Below are 17,191 nucleotides of genomic sequence, written 5' to 3' on the forward strand. Positions count from 1 at the left end.
TTTTTTCCTTCTTTAACACGTTCAGCTTTTCCATTTCAGTTTGGATGAGTATGCTTAAATTTAATCTGAAACCTTTTTAGTGTGACATGAATAAAAAGATTTTTGTCTAATTATAGGCATTTTAAACTGTACATTGAAAAATGTTTTAAAATTTCTTAAAACTTCTTTTATGAAGTCTAATCGAATATAAATTTTAAAAAAAAATACATTATAGAAGAAATTTATTAAGTCTATATATTATAAATATTTACTGTTTCACATTTTCCACAGGCTATAAATTACATTTAATGTTTTATATTTACTTCTACTTTGCCCAGACTTACTATGCACATTATTTAATGCAATCCAATCCAATGGCCATGCCATTGTTTGATATCGAAAAATTAATCACTCTACTTTTTATGTTGATCTCTGAACTAGTACAGAAGTAATGAGCTTCAATGGCATGCATTCAAAATGCCCCAAAAAGTTAGATTTGACAGTAGTAAACAGAGATGTTCAGTTGTAATGGACTCATTTTATATACAGTCTATGAATTAACTAAAGACTTTTACTTTGCAGACAACAAAATATGTGATTTTTGCAAGATGGGAAACCGAACAAATGTTTAGCTAATATTGTGTATGTTTTGTTAAACTAATATTGAAAATTCCATATAATCCTATGAACAACTTGCAAAATGTATAACGAATGTATGTAAAATCATCAACATTTCTTAAACGATGTAATTTGTCAAATGAACAAGTGATTTAAAAATTGTGACTGTGACGATTCAAAGGTTGACTATTAGCTGGAGTCTCTGGAAATATAGGCAACTAAACAGTCCATAGTCTACAATATCGGCGATAGTCCAGAAACATTATAGCAACATTCATCAAACAAAAAAATATACATTTTGCCTATAATAAATTAAGTAAATGTAAAGAAAATAAAGAAAAAATAAATTATAATTCCATCAATACTGTAACGGAGTTCCTAGTCTGTTCTGTCACCTTGACAACATTGGCCCAATGACAGCGCACACGCGAACTAGGCCAGCCAATCACAGGCATCCGGCAAGGCTGCGTGTCATTTCTGCCCCGCTTGCAACCTGCACCGTGTTTTGTTTGTCTGTCTGCGCACCAGAGATGAAATCGCCGGGAATGCTGGCTCGTTACGAACAGGGAAACTCTCTCATCAGTTTCCGCTCATGAGGACTCCAGCAACCGCAGAGGACGCACGGAGCAGAACCCAGAGGGAGCACCGCCGGGGCTGCGGAGTCAGGTGTTGCTGGAGGAGAGTCTGACTTGGCATTTTCTACCCGGTGACAGAGACAATCACAGCGGCGCATCTTCCCGGATAGGCGCTCCTCCTCCCCTCCCTTCTCCTCTCCTGACCTCCACGGCTGCAGACCACCGACCATGGCCCTGGTGACTCTGCAGCGCTCTCCCACCCCAAGTGCGGCATCCTCGTCCAACAGCAGTGCGGGGGAGGTGAGTGGAAGCCGGGGCTGGGTCTTTGTGTACGCGGTAAGAGGAAACGCCAAGAATGCGCCTGCAGGATCCAATTCAAACTGGGTGGTGTTTGGTATCTTGCAGCGAGGGTTGACTTCACTTCCATAAATGTGTGTGTTATTACCTCAATAGGCTATTGTTGCATTGTTACAGCAGAGTTTATTGCTTTTTTTTTTTTCTCCTTTTCTTTCTTTCTTTTATTTTTTCCTTGTAGCAACTGTGGCAGCGGATTTGTAAACAAAATCCTGCAGAGGGGGAGGGGGCGTGTGTGTGGGGGGGGGGCTGTTGGGTTTAGCTGTGGAGACAAAGTGCTCATTTTGCTGCGTTGCATTCAGGTTGCTTTCCCTCCTTGTTACTGGGATTTCATTTGCAGTTATGCAGTCCGAGGTTTTAGAGACTACTGAGGAGAATGACTTTAAGACTGATGTACTTTAGCTAAACACTCTTCTGTCAAATATCTATGAACTACCAGAGATCTCAGCTAAACTGAGAAGCAGAATAGCTTGATGAGATGGTGGATTGTCACGTTTTGTGAAAGCCCAAATGGCCTTTTGCCAGAGTTTGAACCCAATATGTATGCTGCAGCACACAGGAGGCGATCAGTTCGCCACATACTGTCTCCAGACTGATAATGTTATTTTTCAAACTAATCTGAAACATAAAATTAGAATTGGTTTATGTTGTCATCATGTTCATTTCCAGACTAATTAGGACTAACACTAACTTTATTGGGTTTAGGTTTAGGCCCTACATTCATGTGAAATCACAGCATCACTCATAGTGTTCCAGTTTCTCATTTTTGGAAACTGGATTAAGTGCTCTGAAGTAGACTGTCTGCACTGAGGTGAAACAGTCCTTCTTTGAAGATAAGTGGGTTTTCAGTATCTATTGCATCTATTGCACCAAAGAGTTGGTGTGATGTTTGAATTTGTGCAGTTTGGATGTGTCCTAAACATCCAGCCATCGTCTCTTCAGGACATTTAGAGCAGCTTGGATAATAACACCGTCCAGCAGATGGTGCTGGGATGCTTTACTCCTCCTGCATAATAAAGAGCAGTGCTTATGTTGAACTGATATTTTTCTTGTATAGGATTAATGACAAAACCAAAATCTCCCCAAACTTTTCATTGACTATTGTTCAGTTTTTTAAGCTGTAAAACTATTAATGTTCAAGAAAATGATATTTTATGCTTTGTCTTTCAGGATTTTGGAAGTGATGATGACAGGAAAAATAATCAGAGGTAAGACTTCTGCATTATAAAACTTATCTATTTGGGGGTGTACAAAAGTCCTGTGCAGATCTGGAATTGTCATGTGTCCCTGGTGGTCCAATCACAAGCGGACAGCTCTATCTGTTTCACCTGAGATTAAAATCCACATGTTGTGATCAGATCTTACTTACCTACTCTTTTTAAAAATAAGCTCATAATCTGTAATATTCAGTCAGAAGAGCAATAAATATTATGAATAACATTTTAACTAACATGTTTTAGATTCGCTTAAGTTTTACACACACACACACACACACACACACACACACACACACACATATATATATATATATATATATATATATATATAGAGAGAGAGAGAGAGAGAGAGAGAGAGAGAGAGATACCAGGGAAATCTGTATTGTTTTATCTGTTTTTCATTAGCAGTTTCTTAACCGCAGTTATGTAACTGGAGCCATTTCTGAGGTGTAAAGAGAGCATAAAATAGCTGATTTGTGATGTTGCAGAGCTCAGTCTCAGCACACCTCTGCTGACTAGACACACAAAATAAATCTTTTTCAGATCTGCAGTTTTAATGCTGAATCATGCAAAACTGGGAAAAAAGGGGGGTTTTAAAAACACCTAAATATATGCTAACAACAAACAGCAGCTGTCCATGTTGTTCTGTATCCAAGGACTGTGTGCAGTTTATAATGAACAACACAACCCTCCCTCCTTGCTCTAGGGTTTCATGTTAAGTTTTGTCATATATCAAAACAGCTGAAGGATGTGTTACGAAGCAAGCTCAGAACACTCAAGAGTTTTGTGTGTGTGTGTGTGTGTGTGTGTGTGTGTGTGTGTGTGTGTGTGTGTGTGTGTGTGTTTGTGTGTGTGTGTGTGTGTGTGTGTCTCAAAAATGAAGGGCAAGACAAACTGTCCAGCTATACAGCAATAGCTTGGCAATGCAGCTCATATTTGTAATAGTACTATATCAGGGAAGACACTGGTGAATATCATAAGCATATTGAGGTTACATCATTTTAATCATCTGATCTGATTTGCAATAAACTAAAACCACTCCTATGCATGCTTTTTTTAAATTATTTTTACATTTTCATGTACCATTTCATATCCTAATGTAGATTAAAAAATGGCAATAAAAATAAAATAAATCTAAGTGCACATGAGCATGAAAAGGGAAGGTAGTTGAGGCTTCTGCGTTGTATAAGCCATTCACAGCAGGTCTACCAGCTCCTTACAGAATGACCCTTCTCTCATTTTTTAAACATATGATGGTCGTCTTCGTAAGCTGTCACTCATTGGGGATAGTGACCAAAGTCTTTCATCTGTTTCATTAGATAAAATTGTTTTCTTGTTCTGAAAATCGTAAGCAAGCTGTTATGTGCTGTTCCGTGAGGAATATTTTCTATGTGGTAACTTTACCAAGAGTCAGCTGTTGGGATTCTGAGCTGATGATCATGGGAAAAGTTTTCCAGTTTGTAGAAAGTAGTTCTGGATTATTGGTTTTCCTGTGTTGCCAAGTTCCATCTTCCATGATTGTTCTGTTTTGCAAAGCAGTCAGAGCTAGGAAGTCTGTTGGTACTTTTTATTATTTTCCATTTCAAAATGATGACAGAAAGGCTGCTGTCATAGTAATTATATACAATAAATTTGATTAGGCGCAGGTGGGCTTCGTGATAGTAATTTGAGGTGTATTTTTTTATTTCAGGTCGAAAAAGCTTCTTATTAAAATAAAAAAAACTGCCTAGCAACTGATAAGAAACTTAAGGTTTGACAACAGGAATGCTTGGTTCATAATTGTCAAGGTCAACTTACTCACTGGGAACAGTAAACTACATTTTACATGTGAGCGAGAGATGCTGTCATGAATGCAGCATATTTTCTCCAAGCTCTACATTAGAGTTGCACTTTATGATATGTGTTCATTATGTACACAGTTAGATATAATGATTCCACAATTAAGCAAAGTTATAAACGTCAGGATTGTTAACATCAAACAAAATCCTGACTGCTTTTTCCCAGAACAGAACAAAAAAAGTGGTTGTCCTTGCAACCACTTTTTTTGTTGTATTTTATCTAGAATGAATTGCATGCAGGCAATCAGATTGCTAAGCATTCAGTTTGCCTTCATTGTCTAAAACTATTTTAAGAGGTGATGAGTTCTCCCTCCCGGAGATTCAACACTGGGAGCCAGTGTGTCTGAGTAATGGCAGCATCAGTTTGCTGGTTTTCTCTCTTTAGTGGCTCTGACTGTTGTCAAGGAGATGAACCTGTGGAAAGAGTTTATTCAATGTGACAGGAGTAAAAAGAAAAAGGTTCTTGTACTCAGTTACATAACATAGAGTGCATAAACATTTGTCCTCACTCAGTCACAAAGCTCTTCTTTGACCAACTTAATGTCACAAAATTGTGGCAGGAGTCAGCAAAGCTTTGGCACAGACTCCGTCTTTGTTCTGATTGTATGAGTGTGCGTTTGCCACAGTTGAAACAGCTATGTCATGCTTTGTGATCCATTGGTGGGGAGTCTTGATTTAGGATTCTGCATGTCAAACATGAGCCTGCCGCGAAGTAGCATTCCCACCGCCTGCACATTGTGCATGAATGATGGCATTGTTATAAAGCGTCGCATAGGGAGAGCGGCTTGCTGAATCACATGCTGTAAAGTGCAGAACTGGAACTGATTCTGAGCAGACACAGCACATCATGCATGGGAGCTTCAGGGGTTGAGGTGGACTGAAAGCTGTGGGAGGAAACGATGACATGCCAGACCGAGACAAGACAAGTTGAACCTAAATACTCTACGTTGGTGTGAAAAGGCACCTGAAGAAGATGGACATGACGGTATTGGCAAGAAGGCTTTTTTTTAGATGAGGTTGGCTTATTCAAAGGGGATTGTAAATACTAAAACCAGCAGGATGCGACTAGTTGTGAAATCTTCACATAAAGCCACGTTGACCGTGCTGCCTCACTTTGTGGAGAAAACTGCTTTGACTCAGACGGGGATCTTTCACATGTAAGTTCTTAGAGCAGAAAATCTTATAGAACTTCAGCAGCATGAGATGTTGGACTGTGTGATCAATTCATTATCCCATATTACATGTTTTAATCTCAGAATGGAAAGCATGTTTACAGTCAGTTGCATCTTAAAGATTAAATTTTGGCAACATATGAATAAGTCTTTTCTCATGAATAACCCTAAATACTACTGTGTGTTACACAAAATATAAGATATTATTTTATTGAATAGTGGCTTACCTTATACTTAATCATTTATCTGTTGTCTGATCCCTCCGCAAAAGACAATTTTGCCACCATTAAAGGTAAACGGAAGATTAGTGTGTAGATGGTGCTTTGTTGGATGTTTTAGTTGTTGAAGTTTAAGATGTAAAAGATCATTTTATTACACAATGCAAGAAACCAAATTTACAAAAAAGATAAATAATAAAATACTTGTATTTACCTCAGCGAATACATATGAACTTTCTACTAAATAATTACTGCATGATTATCTTTTATCTGGCAACAGGTTATTTAACCCCAGCTGAATGCTATGCAATGAATAGCTTTTTTATTTCTTTAACAACCTTGTGGAAAGATCCCATAGTTGTAGAAAAGATGTTAGTCTGTTTAGGAAGGTTTATATCATTGGCATGCATCAAGCAGAGAAAACCTCTAAGATCGCAAAAACTGCTAAAACTGGGTAAGGAACTGTCTAACACATTAATAAAAAAAAAAAGCAAGGTCAGTGGAGAACCATGGTCGTCCATGAAGAATTGTGGTTTGGACTCAGAAGAGAGTGAGATGAAGTGATGCAGTCATAATGCCCAGTGCTTACTGTACAAGCCTGTGGGTACGCTGCGATAACCTAAGGTTGCTGCAGTTGCAGTGTGTTACAAAGCTGAACGATAAATTCTAAATCCCTTCTGAAATGAAAAAGGGAAACCACATTATAGTTACAGGCTTGGTGAATAAGGTTGCTTACCTCACTTTGTGGTTGGGTTTAAGAGGTTGTAATAAGGCAAAAATAACAGCTGAACTCATAAAACAAATCAAACTTGCTCTCATCAAGACCTTGGTATCGCTGAGCTTTTTCTTTTGCATTTTTTCTTTTCCAGCCTCAGTGAGAGTTTCTTCATGGTTAAAGGAGCCGCACTCTTCCTCCAGCAGGGTGGCAATGCAGAGGAACCAAAAACTCCAACTCACCACAAACATGCAGGTAGGAACAGACACAAACACACAAAAAGCTTTGTCTCTCATGTTTTTTAGCTCCCATTCTCCGAGCAGATGAGGTTCAGACAAAAGCTAGATTGTATTTGCTGCAGCTTTTCTCTCTGTGGGTTTGTCTGGGTTTACTCTGAAATGTGTGCAGAGGCATTGCTTTGTTTGGTCTGGCCTGAAGTAACTTGCAGTTGAAAAGCATAAATCTTTTCTTTTGAGTCATCTCAGGCAGATTCTTCAAAGATTTGAAAGAATTATGCCTAAACTGTGTATGAGTTCAGAAAATATGATCTAAAACTATACTCTATATTTATACTGTTTATTTTTGTTTACATTAATGTGTCTCTGAGTCTGAAACTGTTTGAGAACAAAGACAGAAAGTCAGGATGTGGTTTAGTCATTGGACTTTGAGTTAGTTGTCTTTATATAGATAGCAGAGACAAATGGTTGATATTAAGACCATAATCATAACCTAAGACAAAGAAGAAATAAAGCAGATCAGTGATCTGATTAAATTGTATGTTGTTTGAATGGGCTAAACTATATTAGACTCACTTTGCATTCATTCTTCCAGTAATCAGTGTTAATGGTTCATTTCCAGGTGACTTACCTCAGCACCTGCAGGTCATGTTTAAGATCCTCCGGACTGAAGATCGCATCAAGCTGGTCAGTATAACGATGATCTGATCTGTGGCTGTGTTGCTTTCACCTCATCACTCAACACTTTTCTTAATTTATCTCATTCATCTACTGTCAAATGAGTAATTGCTGTTTTCTTCTGTACTTTTTCTGTCATAGTCACAAAGTAAACCTTGTCATGATTTGTTAATACATATATCACAGTCTTTTGCAGCAACCTTAACAAGCCACTTGCAAGTTATCCTGGACTTTGAGCTAAAGCTAAAAATAATTTTGAGAGGAATGTGTTCATTCTCTTACTTGTTGGGCTATTTCATGTTTTTGTGTATTGTTAATTCACCTTTCAGTCCAGTTTAACTGCAAGGTCATTTTTTGTTTGTTTTTTTTTTGTTTTTTTGTAAATGCCGTTTTTGTTCACAGGCTGTCCGGTTAGAGAGTGTGTGGTCAGATCGAGTACGTTACATGGTTGTCATTTATACCAACGGCCACCAAGATACAGAAGAAAATATTGTTTTAGGAATGGACTTCATGGACAAGGACAGGTATAATCTTTCTGTAAACATATATTTACTCGATTTTGATTTTTGCATAAATTACATTATTGGTTAAAAAATGTATGTATCTGTCTCTCTCTCTATAAATATATATAAATATATTTGTTTTTTGTTCTTTATTTTTAGTAAAAACTGTTCTATTGGGATGGTGCTGCCACTGTGGAGTGACACCAACATACATCTGGATGGAGACGGGTAAGTGTTTCAGTTTGTCAGATTATCACAACATAAAAGTTGTGACAGTCAAACCTACAATCAGCAGATTGATCACATGAAGCACAAACACTAAAGCGCCCTTCTGTGCATACAGGAGCCTCAAATGTTGTTCATAATAAGCAACTTTTATTTGTAGGCTTTCCTGCCCCCCAGTGGCAGAGAGGTGAATTACCTGCCCCCCAGTGGCAGAGAGGTGAATTACACTTATTTCTCTGCATAAGAGCGGCTCTTGCTGACCTGTTAACATTGTCTCTGTATGCTGGAGGAATGTTCCACCGTTTGGTGCACTGAATAGTCCCATTAGTGAGCCCCATCCAGTGTGTATTTGTATCCCCCCATCGCCCTTTACCTCTATCTAGGCCTTAAGTAATCCCTTTTCTCTTTGTCTTCCTCTTCTTCTTGTTATTCAACAGAGGCTTCAGTGTGAACACAGCAGGGCGGTCACATGTCTTCAAACCTGTATCTGTACAGGCCATGTGGTGAGTTTTCTTTGAGTTTATAACAAGCAGTAATACATTGTGTTTGTGAGAGAGAAATTTTGGTCATCCCCGTGTATTCATTTACACAAAAAGATGCACATTAATCCAGTGTCGATGATGCTAAAAGTTTTTTTCATTGATATTTACATACAGAATGTACTTTGCTAGAGTTTCTGTTCAGCAATTTAACAGATTTTAATTATTATTGTCCTGTTATCCTCGTAGAATTACCACAGATTAGCATAACCAGGAGCAGTTCACAGCACAGAGTCAGGAATAGACCTCATGTTTAATGTGTCTCCCCATGAGTACATTTTGCAGGATCATTTACTTCCACATCCTCCAGATTAACATCCATTTCGTATTTAAAAGAAAAAGCGCTCATATGCCACCTACTGGTTGTTTGTCAGGCTTACCTCATAGTTTGTTTGTTTGTTTTCCTCTCTCTGACTTATCACATTACACTTTGCTGATCATATGTGTATTCCTGCAGGTCTGCCTTGCAGGTCCTCCATAAAGCATGTGAGGTATCGCGCCGCTTCAATTACTTCCCAGGGGGCATTGCTCTTACATGGATGGCCTTCTATGAAAGCTGCATCACCTCAGAGCAAAGCTTCATCAATGAGTGGAATGCTATGACCGACCTGGAGACCACCCGGTCTGATTCTCCCACCATGTTTGTCGACCGGTGAGACCCCCACAAAGCCCCTACTGAAATGTAACATATTGGCATTACTTGTTATTTTACTTCCAGCTTATGTAATAACCTTGAATTTGGAGATAATGGGAGCAAATAATTTCTATCTGATTTCAAACTTCATCTCATGTGACCAATCAGACCGGCTGGGTTGTCACATGCTTGGTTTGTTTATGTTATGGATGAGGACACAAGATTTCGACAACTGCTGCTGCCCCTTAATCATCATTAACAGAAACTTGATTTACTGTTGAATTGTTTATGAATGAGAAAGCTACACGGATGTACTGACTTACTTTTTGTAGGCCAACGGAGCGAGAGAGAACCGAGTGCGTCATAAAAGCCAAACTTCGCAACATCATGATGTTTCAAGACCTGGAGAACATCACCTCAAAGGAGGTTAGTACTTCAGCAAGTGAACAGGTTGTGGAACTGATGGTTTTATCAATAACACAGTTTTATCTAAAGATTAAGATATTTTTAAAGGTGAAAATCAGTTTTGGTAAACATACATATTTTACAAATGTCATTGCTTCTTTTGAAACATTTTTATGAACATGTTTATTGTATTTTGCATAGATTATCAAAAGAATCAGACAAGTTCAGAATAAAAGTGTTTCTGTTTGAAGTGTTAGAGGTGTCTCTTTGAGCCTTATTTTAAGGAAATTAAAATTATATTAATTATTGTTCCTCAGATTCGTAACGAGCTGGAGCAACACATGAGCTGTAACCTTAAAGAATACAAGGAATTTATTGACAATGAGATGCTTTTGATCCTGGGTCAAATGGATAAGGCCACACTTATCTTCGACCATGTTTATCTGGTAAGTCGCTTTATGCTTTCCTTTTTTTCTTCTCTGGTAATGATTATTAAATTTATCTCAGGCAACTTAGGAGATATATATATATATATATATATATATATATATATATATATATATATATATATATATATATATATATATATATATATATATATATATATATATATATATATATACATACATACATACGTATGTATATATATATATATATATATATATATATATATATATACATACATACATACAATTTTTTTCATTCAATTAATTCGTTTTAAGTTAAAGCTTTGTTGTGTTGAATTTGGTTAAAATGTAATTTTTTCTGTCCAAGCATGAATGTAGTTATCTCCATTCTGAACCCTTTTTTTATTCTTTACTGATTTGATACTTATGTTTATTGGTTTTTTTTTCCACACTGTAATTAAAACAACTTGTTTTGGTTTACTGGTATGTGCCAAAATGCAGTTTTCCAGATGCTCTTCTCAGATGGCAAGGATAAATATTTTAGGTTCATTGGAGGCTTTGACTTGGCCTTATACGTGAGAAGGGATATCTTTAATTTTGTGATTGAGCAGTGAACTGTCCAGGGTTTATCCTGCATCCTTCTTAATGCCAGAAAAGACTGATTACAGCCTGAAGTTAAGATGGCTACAAAATAATCTACTGGATTTTCAAAAAAAAAAAAAAAAAAGCCTCTGTGTTATTTCTACTCTTTAGGGCTCTGAGTGGAACGCTTCCAACCTTGAAGAACTACGTGACTGCGGGTGAGCTCTTATCTCACTATTAACAGACAATATATATTAAGTGTAACAGTAGTGATTAAATATGACGTGTTTGTAACTTGTTTTGGATTGATACAATACATCTTGATGCTCTTATCTGTGACTAAAAGATTGAATACAACTTATGCCTTTGACTGGATAAATATTTTGCCTTAAAATATTTTCACTCTTTGTGAGCTTTGGTCCTCAGATAAAACGTGTGAAATTATACCAAGCTAAGGTCCAGACAAAAAGACAGCACTCGATTGAACAAATCCAATAACTTATTCCAGTTTCACAGTTTAGACTTTTGGCAGACAGAACATAAAAGCCTGTTTAAAACATATGCGTGTTTGTGCATGGCTTTCAGGGTGTAATGCAATCAGTGCAGCAGCAAATGAGGCTAATTTCACATGTTGCGTAACAGTTAGAGAAAACAGCAGCCTTTTTCTTTTATGTCGCAGGGTCGGTTACATTCTGAATGTTACCAGAGAGATCGACAACTTCTTCCCTGGAATTTTTTCCTATCAAAATGTTCGTGTGTATGATGAGGAGGCAACTGACCTGCTCGCCCACTGGAACGATACCTACAACTTCATTGTCAAAGCCAAGTAAGACAGCATGTGAAAGCAAATCACTGATCATGTGCTTGTGGTTAGCATGAGACAGGATAAAAACAAATTAACATTTGATCTTGATATTTAAGGAGTGTTTTATTTAGAGTAGAACAGAAGAACTGTGCTCCAGTAAATGCTTGACTTTTAAAAAGAGAGAGTTTTTAGTCATTTGTTTTACTGGCTCCATCATCCTGTGTTTTACCCAAATACTGAGAGCACCGTCACACAAAATAAGTTGGTGGGTAAGAAGCACTTAACACAAAGAGAAGTATTTATTTTCTTTCTGTTGCTTAGATCTTAGAGCATAGGTGTCAGACTCTGGCCCATGGGTCAATTTTGGCCCACACTGTAATTATATTTTGCTCACAAGACAATACCAAATGACGACTAGCGCTGGCCCACCGGTATTATATGGCACATGTACTGCCAAAATTACCAACCACGGAATACTCCAGTGGTTGGTTGGTGTATCAATCAGGAGAACACCTTCTTCTGTGTCGACAGTATTCAGAGCAACTTCAAGATACTGCAGCAGAAATGGCAAAAACAAAAAGCCAAAGTAAGCCCAGGCCTTCAATGAGGCCTGGGCTTAAAACAAGCTATTTCAAATGAGAGCCTGAGCAGAAACACAGTAGCTGGATGCGCATGTCATTTTACCAGCAATCTATCAGGTTCATTGTCATTTCTGGAAGACTTTTTCAATAAATACCAATGTTGGCCTGCGGATTTGTCCAATTCTAAATTTTGGCCCACTGTATATTTGAGTTTGACACCCCTGTCTTAGAGGATGCAGGTCTTATGGTGCAATTAAAATTCAAGAGCTCTGCATTTAGAAGCAGGAATAATATTAAAAAGAAGAATATTAACAATAAACTATAGTAATCTATATTTAGAGAATCTTAACTGTCCGTATATACCGGAAAGAGCGTTTTCTGTTGGAGACATCTGAAAACTGTGTCCACCTTTTTACATAGATGTTGTTCATCTCGTTTTATATGGTTCTCCAGGATACTAAGGTCCTTTTATCCATTCTTTGTTCAACAGGAACAATAATTCCAAGTGCCTGGTGCACTGTAAGATGGGGGTGAGCCGGTCTGCCTCTACAGTTATTGCTTATGCAATGAAGGAGTATGGCTGGTCCTTGGAGAAAGCCTATAACTTTGTCAAACAGAAGCGTAATATTGCTCAACCTAACGCTGGTTTCATGAAACAACTGGCAGAATATGAAGGAATCTTGGATGCCAGGTAGGCAGGTCTATTGTTATGACCAAATCTTTCAGCTGTACACAATCATCCAGGTCAGTTTTTCTCAATTTCAGTCCTCAAGTACCAATGGCCTGCAGTGTTTTAGATAATTCTGCATTTTAACAAACCTGGTTGAAATGACTGTCCCATTGACAGGCTTGCAAAGAACTTGACAAGGAGTCTATTAATGTGAGTCGGTTGTGTTTTAAGTAGTAAAATCAAAAACATGTATGGCAGTAAGACCTGGTGGCCAAAATTCAGAGATTTAGGTCATCTAGATGATTTCGTTTTTGCTCTTTGGTTCAGACGAGATCTTAGAATGTCAAAGCTGCTGTTTATAGCGCTCATTTTAACAAATAATGATTGTTTCCTTGTCAAGCTTTCTGTGCATTTGTCAGTTAAGTTTTTTCCCACACAACAATGTGTTCTTTGTATACACAGTAAACAGCGACACAACAAGCTCTGGAGGCCTGGCACTGATGATGAGGGATCAGATGAAGCATCCGGTCACTGCACTGGTGGAGAAGAGACGCCAGTATCCCGAGAGGATGAAGCCTGGGGAGGCTGTGGGGCTTCTCCTTGCAGGGGTCTGGAAATGGAACCTCTCGACTCCCTTAACTATAATTATTACTTCAGACGTTTGTCAGACTCTGCACTCGACAGTGAGCCCTCCACCCCAGTGCGAGGACCACCTCTGTTAGGAATGGAGAGAGTTTTCATTGAGATTGAAGATGTGGAGCGAGATGCCCTATTGGAGGATGAGGGTTTCCCCATGGCCCACTTAACCCTACCTGGTGAAGGCACAGCAGCTCAGACCTGTGGGCGCCTCGATCCCATGGAGGACATGAGACTAAGGCTGGAGTTCAGTACTTTGGAGGAAGAGGATGAAGAGGAGGCAAAGAAAGAGGAAGCTGAGATGGCAGCCTTGGCACAAATACCTGGAAATTCAGACGGGAGGAAGGAAGGTGAGGAAGCTGAAAGGAGTGAGGAGAGCCGGTTGGGCTTAGCCAACCTGAACACCAACAACAGCAACCGCCTAGCTGCCAAGCGCAGCTGCCCTGCAGCTTTTGACGTGAGTTAAGAAAATATCATTTGATTAAATGGTAAAATTGCGTATTTGCGTAGTTTTTCCTGTCAGAAGCAAATGTCATGCTATAAGCTGAATTTTAAAGCTCCTGCATACCACTGACCATATACTGTATTTGTTCCAATTTTGATCTGTTTAGGACAGTACTAGTACTGGAAACCCTTTAAAAGTGAAGCCCTCCTATCAGTCCTGTAAAGACTGCATTCGTCTACCGCAAGGACGCCGCTGCGACCGCCCAGCAGGAGGCCGTTCCCATCGCCTTAACCCCTCCCGCCACTGCACTGTTCCCTATATTTGCATAGATCCACCAGGGACACATTTTACTTCCACCCCAGTTCTTCAGTCTTTGCCAACTTCTGCAGTCATCCCACCAAATACGGTCCAGCCCTGCACTCCTCTCTACCACTGTGCCACCTGTACCCTTGGTGACACTTCTGCCCCTCAAACCAAGCACCAGAAATCTTTCTCACCAATGAACTGTGAGGATATGGAGGACCTTTATGTACTGCAAGGTGGAGGCATTGGGGAAGAGATATTAAGAAGGAGTACTGAGTCCATCAATGTTACTGATGCTGAGGGGCTGAAACTACAACATGGTGATAGAGTGGAGCTCCAGCAGCAGACTCTGGTCCAGCTACAAATGCCAGGACTTGGAATACAATTTGGTCTTGAGCTGATGCGACAGAGGGCAGAGCAGCTTGAGAAGCTGCCCAGCATGAGCATGGAGGGCCAGCTTCCAGTGGGACCCCTACCTTGATACAGAAAATCATGCATTGCCTTGATGAAGAGGTGGCTTACCACTGTCTCAAGCGCTATGATGGCTGTGTTAGATACTTCTGCAGTGTCATATCAGACAAAATGGGGTGTGCTGACTTCTGTAACATCCAAGCCTTGTAGCGACAGCTCTCTGTGCATTTACAGATTTCTTGCCATGAACATCTGGAATTTAGATCCAGGTGGAACTGATAACCATGTGTTTAAAACCTGGACGCTCTCGACCTGCTCCTCAAATATAATAGTGGGACCTGTCCCCACATCCCAGTGGGGATGATGCACTCTTACCAGGTTTGGCAAGGCAGTGGTTTGTTAGATCTGGTGTTTTTTTTTGTCAGCTTCCACAGAGTGCTGCAGTTAGCACATTAATGTTGATTAAAAGAAAAAAAAAAAAAAAAACGGAAATGATATGCTTTTGTCAGTTTACTATGTTTTCAGTCCAACTCAACAACAGTATTCACGAGGGAGCTAAATAAATATTCACAGTTCTATTCCATCCACTATATCCTCACATTGCCAATCACTTCACTCCTGCTTTTGAGCTAAAATTGCTTTTGCATTACCAGGGAGCATTTGATGTGTTTGTAAAGAATCATACCTCAGACCACAAGCATCTCAGACTGTTTTGGTCAAAGACTGTTTTGTTCTCTGTGCTCAGTTGTTGGTTCAACCTGAACTTCTCCAAAATAGCTAATGTAATCATGTACTTACTGAACTCAGTTTAGTCCATGCATGAGTAAGCAGTATTACAAAAACCTGTCTCAAAGTTGGCTTTAATTTTCACTTTTTTTTTGTGACACTAAAGGTTTTGGCTTTTGATTATTGGCTTTAAAGAATAAATTTATAACAAAAAAACCTTCAGCCATTCATTAGAATGATTTTAAAACTTCACCTGAAAGAGTAAGGAAAGATATGATATGTTAGAGGATGGATGCTACAGTAATCGTACAAAAGCAAAAGAGTAAAAATTTAACCTGTTTTATGTACCCATTCTGTATTTGGGTAGTTGTTCTTCTCACAGGGTTCTGTGATCAACATAGCTCAGTCATCAAGCTTTTCCTTAACCTATTTTAGAATAAAACAAAGATAACCTAAGGCTACGTTTTTCTAAATTTGCTAATGTTTACAAATTTAAATAGAGATTTAGTTTGTGAGCACAACTCTTTTTGCCACACAGATGGGTTTCATACATCTGATAAGCATTTAATTTAAATTAGAGCACACCAAATCATAAATTAAGAGACTATAAAATGTCTACATGTTTCAAAGAAATTATTAAATTATGTGCTCCCACCGACCAGTGGAGTTCACTTCTGTAAAGCATAGTTTCATTCGATTTATTAACCACCAGGTGTGAAGAGTCTAAATGTGTTGATAGTCTGTTTTATGAAACAAAGGCCAACTTAATTTTTTTTTAAAAACTGTTGTGTGAAAATTGGAAGATATCAATTTTCAAGCTCTGATTTCCTTAATAGTAAGTATTTAGAGCAGCCTATGTTATCAAGACAGATGGTATTGAAATCGTTATAATTGAGGTCGCATTCATTTATATATTTTATTTGAATACCTTTGCATGCCGAAATTGCCTGAGGCATATTTTTACACAAGTTATTAACTGGTTTCAAAGTGTTATACTGCAGGGGGTTTTTTTGTTAGATTGATGACATATTCTTACAGTTCATGGCACGCTGGGTGTGCTTGAATGTAATTGATTTAATGTGTGTTTGTAAGAAGGAAAAGCACAAGCAAGTTTTTATTACTGTGTGTTGCACACTTCAGGTGAAAAGGAAAACTGTGCAAAGAATGAATGCAAATCTTTAAGTATGGTGAAACCATACTTAAAGATTTATTTTTGTCAGTTTAGTTTTTCTTTCATTAGTTCAGTAGAAAATGTTTCATTTTGTTTCTTCTCTTCCTTTGCCCAAGATAGTTGCAAAATTACTCTTCATATTAGATTTAAATATTTTGGTTTTCCCTCAAATATTTAATTTGGATTGCGCAACATTTAAAATAACAAAGTACCTGTTACAAAAGATATACAGAGAGTTTGAGCTAAGGTGAACTGCAATCAAAAGACTTGAAGAGTTGCAAAACTGCAAAGTTAAACAACAAGAAATATATTTTATCCAGCTTTTCAGAAGTTAAATGAAAATCACTTTTGTCTGTGCTAAAAGAAGCTATAATCACCAATCAGTAAGCTTAACTGTGCATAAAAACTGGAAATACAGTCCGTTCTACAGTTCATGAACATGCTATGTTTAATTTCTTTAATGGAGCTATGTGTAAACAAGTGACGTCTAGGCAAAGTTACGTATTGATACCCATTATGAACAACACTTGCCACTAGATGTCACTAAG

General features: G+C 38.3%; 1 protein-coding gene across 1 annotated transcript; it reads left to right on the top strand.

Annotated features, from left to right (window-relative positions):
- Window positions 1–1,397: 1,397 nt before the first annotated feature.
- ssh1b (slingshot protein phosphatase 1b) lies at window positions 1,398–14,816 on the top strand (the record flags this gene model as incomplete). Its single annotated transcript, XM_079256468.1, has 15 exons — window positions 1,398–1,472; window positions 2,697–2,734; window positions 6,841–6,941; window positions 7,545–7,609; window positions 8,003–8,124; window positions 8,263–8,331; window positions 8,766–8,831; window positions 9,325–9,519; window positions 9,834–9,927; window positions 10,224–10,352; window positions 11,067–11,113; window positions 11,575–11,721; window positions 12,772–12,972; window positions 13,414–14,044; window positions 14,199–14,816. The coding sequence occupies exons 1-15, from the start codon at window positions 1,401–1,403 to the stop codon at window positions 14,814–14,816; spliced, it is 2,595 nt and encodes an 864-aa protein (XP_079112594.1). The 5' UTR covers window positions 1,398–1,400.
- Between the last annotated feature and the right edge of the window lie 2,375 nt (window positions 14,817–17,191).

The sequence above is a fragment of the Telmatherina bonti genome (assembly GCF_933228915.1).
Source record: "Telmatherina bonti genome assembly, chromosome: 17".
Lineage (NCBI taxonomy): Eukaryota > Metazoa > Chordata > Actinopteri > Atheriniformes > Telmatherinidae > Telmatherina > Telmatherina bonti.